The sequence below is a fragment of the Morone saxatilis genome, unplaced genomic scaffold (genome assembly GCF_004916995.1).
Source record: "Morone saxatilis isolate NCDOM2014 unplaced genomic scaffold, NCSU_SB_2.0 Contig22, whole genome shotgun sequence".
In the NCBI taxonomy this organism is placed as follows: Eukaryota; Metazoa; Chordata; class Actinopteri; family Moronidae; genus Morone; species Morone saxatilis.
The window spans coordinates 650,877-657,742 of record NW_023339785.1 but is presented as its reverse complement, the minus strand read 5'-3'; the positions used below and the strand labels follow the sequence as shown (position 1 = coordinate 657,742).

Below are 6,866 nucleotides of genomic sequence, written 5' to 3'. Positions count from 1 at the left end.
AAGCAGATAAACTCAATCCATGCATTTGTTACTTCTAGGCTGGATTATCTGGCGATCTTTATTATCAGGATGCAGGTTGCCCTACATAAGTGCATTAAAAACGGCTCAATTTAATTCAAAACGGCCTGCAGCACGAAGGTACTGAGCAGGAACTAAGGAAAAGAGATCACATCTCTCCTGTTCTAGCTCTCTGCATTGGCTCGCCCTGTAAATTTAGAATAAATTTAAAATCCTCCTCCTCACCTAATAAAGCTCTTCATGTCAGGCCGCCTTCAATAATCTCAAAGAGCTCATCAGTACCATATTGCCCCTCCTAGAACACTACGTTCTCAAAGGAATGCTGGGCTATTGTGGTTCCCTATAGTCTCTAAAAGTAAGGAACAGGAGGGCCCAGAAGCTTCAGTTACCAGCTCCTCCCCTGTGGAACCAGCTTCCCAGTCGTGGTTCGGGAGGCAGACACCCTCTCGCACATTTAAGAGTAGCTTAAGATGTTCCTCCTTTGATAAAGCCTAATAGTTAGGGGCTGATCAGGTGAATTGCTAATAAACACTGAATATTATTGTCGTTATTATTATTTTAGTTATTATTAAGTATTATTATTGCTACAGTTTAGCTGTTTTCCGGTGGCTCGCTGTCCCCATTAGTTGCTGTGCTGTCAAATGTCCATCAGTCTTTTTTCATGATCGTCACCGATCATTACTAAATTGAATTGAATTGAATTTTCGCTGATCCATCTCCACACTGTGCCCCCACAGATCCAGCTGTGGGACACTGCAGGTCAGGAGCGCTTCAGGAAGTCCATGGTGCAGCACTACTACCGCAACGTGCACGCTGTCGTCTTCGTCTACGACGTCACCAACGCTGCCAGCTTCCGCAGCCTCCCAGCCTGGATTGAGGAGTGCAAGCAGCATGCACTGGGTACAGAGGTACCCAGGATTCTAGTCGGAAACAAGTGCGACCTCCAAGACTCCATCCAGGTGGGCACAGATGTGGCGCAACAGTTTGCCGACGCCCATTCCATGCCTGTGTTTGAGACGTCCGCAAAGAACCCAAACAGCCAGGACGGAAACTATGGCGGAGGGAACAGTGACCACGTTGAGGCTATTTTTATGACGGTGGCCCACAAGCTGAAGTCTCAGAAGCCTCTGATATTGAGCCAGCCACCCGAGGGATCAGGGGGTACCATCAACCTGAGCAGGGGGAGGGATGATGGGGGAGATGGGTCCAGGAGCTGGAGCTGCAGCAGCTGCTGAGGGAGAAAAATGGAGGGAAAGAGGGAGAGAACTTCAGCCTGAGGCTGCACAAAGAGATTGAAAACGGAAGGGGGCAGAGGGAAGAGGCTGAGAGAGAGAACGGTTCTAGCTTCATAATCAGCACAACACATAGATGAATGTCTCAAGAGGACACTTTTTTTTTAATGCTTGCTTAACTTTATAAATTACTTGAAATGGTCGTGGGATAGAATTTATAGATTGTTGTTGTTGTTGTTTAGGGATGCCAAAATCAAAATGGAAATGATCCTGAGTGAGGGGCCAAAACTGAGTCTAACTCAATAATTTAAGCTCCATACATTTCTTTATTTACAGTTTTACCATGGCCTGATGGGAGGGTAGGACTTGTACAGGGGGGAAGCAGAATGTGTTAAAATACAGCCTGTGCCATTTTGTTTGTAATTTTAGGCCATAATCTGTGACAGTGTAGTATAGACGGTATTATATTTAAAGGTGTTTGTGTTATTTTAACTGCCCCCTTCTTGTAATTTGTGTTTGCATTCATCTCAATTTGCGATACTCAATTTGGCTTAAGCTCAGCCGTTTCATTAAAGGTGCCCTGTGGAGTTCTAACACTAATGTGTTTCTTCTTCATGAAACCAGCGTCATTAAAGGGCCTGTACGATATTTTTATTGTTAAAATAAGTGTTAAACGGCAAGAACAGACAGGAGGTTTACAACGTCCACATTTACTGCACTGTTAATACTTATGTTTGCTAGCTATCTTTGCTAACACACTGTTAAATGTATCATATCACCACCAAATGTCCGTCAGTGGAATAGTGTTGACAAGAAAATGTATTGTCAGCAGCGTCAAAAACTCCACAGGGCACATTTAAGTCTGGCTGCTTTAAATCCAAAAACAGATTCTTTAACAGAAACGGGCTTTGCGTCTTGAGGGAAGCTCTTTCATATCCACGTTCTGTTTGTAGCAGATGCAAGCTCACTCAGACCTTGTAGTTGATTGGAAAAAAGTTTCCGTTTTCATACTGCTTAAAAAACATTGTGGGGCTCTGAGGGGTAGTTGGTAAGGTTTGAGTCAGTGTGATTCAACTGAAAGGACATCTCCCAATCCATCTGCATTAAGTGATTACTCATCTTCTTTTAAGCTTTTTGATGAGTAGAAACCCCTCGTCTTTGGCCACTGCTAGCATTTTCATGTCCCTTCAAGACAGTTATTTTTACATAACATTTTCTATCAGGAGACAAAAAGTTGAATCAATGCATCAGTACAAAAAAAGCTATTCAACACTTCAGCCATCAAAGTCAAGACACCATGCAGTGTTATTGTTAATGTCTGCTAATGGAATTGGTTGTCCCAACATAAATTACCAGAAGAACTTAAAGCCCCTATAATCGATTTTTATAATAACAATGTGTCATGACAATGTGACTGTGAAAGAAGGCGCTCATTGTGATGAACCTACAAAGAGTTACCACCGCAATCTACAGCTCCCCTCAACTGAGCTTTACAGTGAGTTGTCGGTGGTAGGAGGCCGTGGAAGCCTATTTCCACCAATGTGAAGGGGGAAAAAGAGATTCTGTAAGTCATTATAACGAGAAACTTTCTCAATATTTTGATTTAGTATCTGAAAATAATGACTTTGTGATTAAGTCATTATTTTGAGATTCTAAGTGAGTATTTTCAGGATGTTTCTCGTGGCTGGAAATGGGCTTCCATAGAAGGCAGCTGTTTTCTGGGAAAAAGCTTTAAAACCCCGCTGTACACTACCTGCTCAGCACCAAACAGTTGACAGTCACAGTTAGCGACTAGTTTGTGAACAACGAGGAGCATTGAGCAGCTAAAGAGACGGTTATTTCCCTCAGGAGTCAGCCAGAAACAGGACTTTATAGGACTAATAATGTTGCTACATAACTGCTGGACGAGTACATAAGCAACCTTTTGCTAACAAATCAGCCTCTGTCAGCGTATAAACTCCCCACAATAGAGCAGTGGTTGGCAGAGTGTTATGAGACAGAATGCAATGGTTGGATGAACTGTATGTGCTTGCTAACTGGCCGTTAGCCGTCAGTAACAGTTGTGAATAATGTTCGGAGGGAGTAAATGACCCAGTACAGAGAAAACAAACACTTTGAGAGCTGTGGCTGGCTAATGCTTGTTTAGCTCAGTTTGTTAGCATGCAGCAGCAGAGCTAACAGTCTGTATAATGGCAGCGTGATGTTTAAGGACCAGTGTGTAGGATTCAGCGGCATCTAGCAGCCAAACTCATTCTAAGCTAATAAAAACACAATGCTTCCTTTCAGGTAATTGCACACTAATGATAACATACCTATGGATATTATGTTCCATTTCTGTCAATAGATCCTCCTCAGTGTGACACACTGGACCTTTCACATCTCAAGGTGAATCTTTAAACACATCTTTTGGGGAATGTAACTAGGAATCGTCTGTTAATTTAACCATAAAGGACACAAAGGGAACCTGTAAGGAAGTTAGAGAGAATAGTCTGTTAGCCGTTCCCCTCTCTTGGTAAAGAGTTTAGTACTGTGTAGGATAGCCAGTGAATCAAACACATACCTCTCAGTGTGCAAGGCTTAGTAGTGTGCACCTCCACATGTACATGGATGCCTAAACCCACTACTTACCCTGTATGTAAGCTTGTGCTACAATATTCAGCATGTCTCTCAAACACCATTGTATGATAACAGCTGACGTTTACTTCTTCATATGCCATAATGCATCATAGACTGCAGCTTTGTCTTAGTGGTTAGGGATGTTTGTCGTGGCCACAGCTGGTCCTGTGGCTCCTCTGCCAAACGCCGCAGTGTTAATGTCTTCTTCAAGGATGAGGACTGTCAATCAAACCAAAAGGCCTTCTCTCAGGACTCTGTTCAGAGGCTATGCACACGGACGGAAAAGACTTAGAAGCACAGACGCGGGCTGTTATCTGCAGCTGTGCGGCTTGTCAGTAATGTGACAACAGTGGAAGACATCATGTGGGTGTGTTATTGTTTAAGATTTGGTTGCTGCTTTCTTCTTTAAGTGTCCTTTGTTTTTGATAAATACCACCCCCCTCCAACCATCCGCCTTCACACCGGGTCCTGCTATAATTTCCTTTGCCTTACTTTATTTCACTACAGCCATGAACAGCAAATATTGCTACTGTATCTCTCACTGCAAATGCCCAGAAAGAAAAACATCCAATTACAGAATGGTATTAATTTACAAAGGGACTGGTGAGTGAACCTGCTAGGGGCGAGTAGTTGCAATGGTTTTGTCATGTGTACCTTGCAATAAACTACCTTGGACATCTCAAAATGTGGAGTCACCTCTCTTTCGAAAATCACTCAACTCAGTCAGGTTTTATTTATTAAATACACATAAAACATCTTAGAATTTATATATTGAGAACACTATTTACTTTCACACAGCACACAGGGAAATAGGCACAGGTCACATATACAGGTATTCAACTTTGGCAAGGTTTAAATGAATTTGGCGACAAATCTTTGGTCGAAGAGGAAATAAAGACACTGCCACAGTCCAAAGTGCTTGTTCTAATCAAGAGCAGCAACTCAGAAAAGATCTCTATACAACTTTCCAATTTGACATCTTTAGAGTTTTCAGATTCCTTCTCTCTGTCCAGCTTCAAAAAATAAGAAATGTAGGCACACCTTTACAATCCATAATCCTCTTTGGAATGGAGGAAACGAGCAGGAATGTGTAGGACCAGTCTCTAATGTGGAAGTGTGTCAGGTCAGTCTGCTGTATGGAGGCAGTTTGGAGGGAACCTCCTCTTCCTCAGTGGTGCCCTGGTCAGTGGACTGAGCTGGAGAGTTGAAGAGCCTGTCGTCACCTCCTGCTGGACGCAGAGGAGAGCTACATCAAGGGACTGCTCACTGCTGAGAGCAAGGCTTCAACGCTACCAAACGCACAAGTATCAGCAGCAACTGTGGGCGAGGGTTAGCTTAAAGATGATGTTTAACATCAAGTCTTACCTTGCCAAGTGCAAACCATCTCAGTGTCCCCAGGGTCACACTGAGGAACCAGCGTTTCCTGCAACACACACACACAAAACACATCCTTTCATATCTTATCTGCAAAGTGTTTAAAGGAAGAAAAAAAAGTCTGGTTCTCAGAATAATCAACATGATAACCCTGAGTTTCTTACCTGACAGGAATGTCACAATATACTACAGAATGTCCTAATCACAGGAATCTCTTATTATGGTGTTTGAAGTACAGTCTAAGACAACTGACTGTCTGCTAAACCCCTTTTTCAATCAGCAATTCTAGTTTAATGTTAGTAGTCACGGCTCATCAGCTGACTACAACATTTTGTGGGGTTTCAGATTATGGCAGTAAAAACCCCATTCAGGAGAGAACATCCACTCATCCCACTGGATGCTATTAAAGTTTAGGGTGGGGTTGAGTGAGTACTCAGCTGAAACAGTATCTGGTACAGATAATGGACTTTTTACGACTATCAACGGAGGAAAATGTGCTATTATTCATACTGAATATAGCAACCTCTATTAAAACATTGCTCTGAAGCTCAATTCTGAGGCTGCTCTGTAAATAGGTTTCTTACTATGATAACATGTATGTAGTCATCACATGGTTAAAAGATTTTGTAGTTTTAAAACAAGTCAACTAACATTAGCTTACATAGCAAGCTAGCTAAAACTGATAGAAGCCAGCAGTGACTATTTAAAAAACTGCTGGCTAGAAATAAAAAGCTGCTTTTCTATACCAATGTCAGAAATCCAAGCCCTGCATCTTTGCTCTGGGAGCCAATAAGAGTTAAGCAAGCCTTGGTCAACTTTCTCCTTTATTGTACTTAAGATATGCTACATGGTGGGCTTGTCTATGGTGGAAAGACAACCACATTTTCAAGATGGTTAAAAGATAAAAGTCTCATCTTAAGTGAGCTAATGTTAGTAAGCGGCTACCTAACAAGCTGGCTAATTTACATCAAAAGTTAGTCAGCTAGTGTTCTTTTTAGCATCAGTACAGTACATCAAAATGGAGATTAGATTGCTTTTGCTCATATTAAGGCTATTTGTGGTGACTCAGTTCTTCCCTACCAATCCAGTTCTGGCATCATAGCAGCCACAGCACGGAAGACTGCGGCAGCCCACATAGGCGATGAGAGAGGAGAGAGCCAGGCTGATGGTGCAGGTCAGCAGTATGGTGGCGTTGGCCCCCTTCACCATCCGATGAAGCACAAACGTCTGAGCAGAGAGACAAAGCGTGTATAAAGACCTGTGGTAGGTGGTCATGGCGGTGATGTTGTACAGAACAGAGAGCTCAGTGTGACCTTTTAAAACAGATCCCACCAGGGTTGTACCCAGACATACTTCTGTGGGTGGGGTTGACTACAAGATTCATTTTCAACATATAGACACACACAGTGTTGGTCCAAGGGCAGTCGGCCACTATACAGAAGATTAGGGAGTCACAAAAATCATTAGGAATCATCTTCTCTATATCAATATTTATACCAATTATAATTGATGTCTGGCCAGTAGTTCTCGAGATATCTTGCTCTCTGTTGGATTGACTGAGAATGACATCCTCAAGCTTCACTGCTAGTGCTGCAAACAATGGCCAATTTAGTATTGCACTTCCAT

At 42.5% G+C, this 6,866-nt stretch overlaps 2 protein-coding genes across 4 annotated transcripts in view; one reads left to right on the top strand and one right to left on the bottom strand.

Annotated features, from left to right (window-relative positions):
* Window positions 1–4,551, top strand: part of rab33ba (RAB33B, member RAS oncogene family a) — a 6,283-nt gene extending 1,732 nt beyond the window's left edge. Inside the window, exon 2 of the mRNA XM_035669177.1 lies at window positions 756–4,551. Coding sequence (XP_035525070.1) covers window positions 756–1,253 — 498 coding nt within the window. The 3' untranslated portion in view covers window positions 1,254–4,551. The remainder of the gene's footprint in view (window positions 1–755) is intronic.
* A 36-nt stretch (window positions 4,552–4,587) lies between these two features.
* zgc:113425 (uncharacterized protein LOC541425 homolog) overlaps window positions 4,588–6,866 on the bottom strand; it is a 5,214-nt gene continuing 2,935 nt past the window's right edge. For 2 of the 3 annotated variants that reach the window (XM_035669181.1, XM_035669179.1), the window contains exons 4-6: window positions 6,321–6,467; window positions 5,232–5,289; window positions 4,588–5,095 (exon numbers count right to left, since the gene is read on the bottom strand). In XM_035669181.1, coding sequence (XP_035525074.1) covers window positions 4,986–5,095; window positions 5,232–5,289; window positions 6,321–6,467 — 315 coding nt within the window. In that variant the 3' untranslated portion in view covers window positions 4,588–4,985. The remainder of the gene's footprint in view (window positions 5,096–5,231; window positions 5,290–6,320; window positions 6,468–6,866) is intronic. The other variant, XM_035669180.1, reaches the window with a different exon arrangement.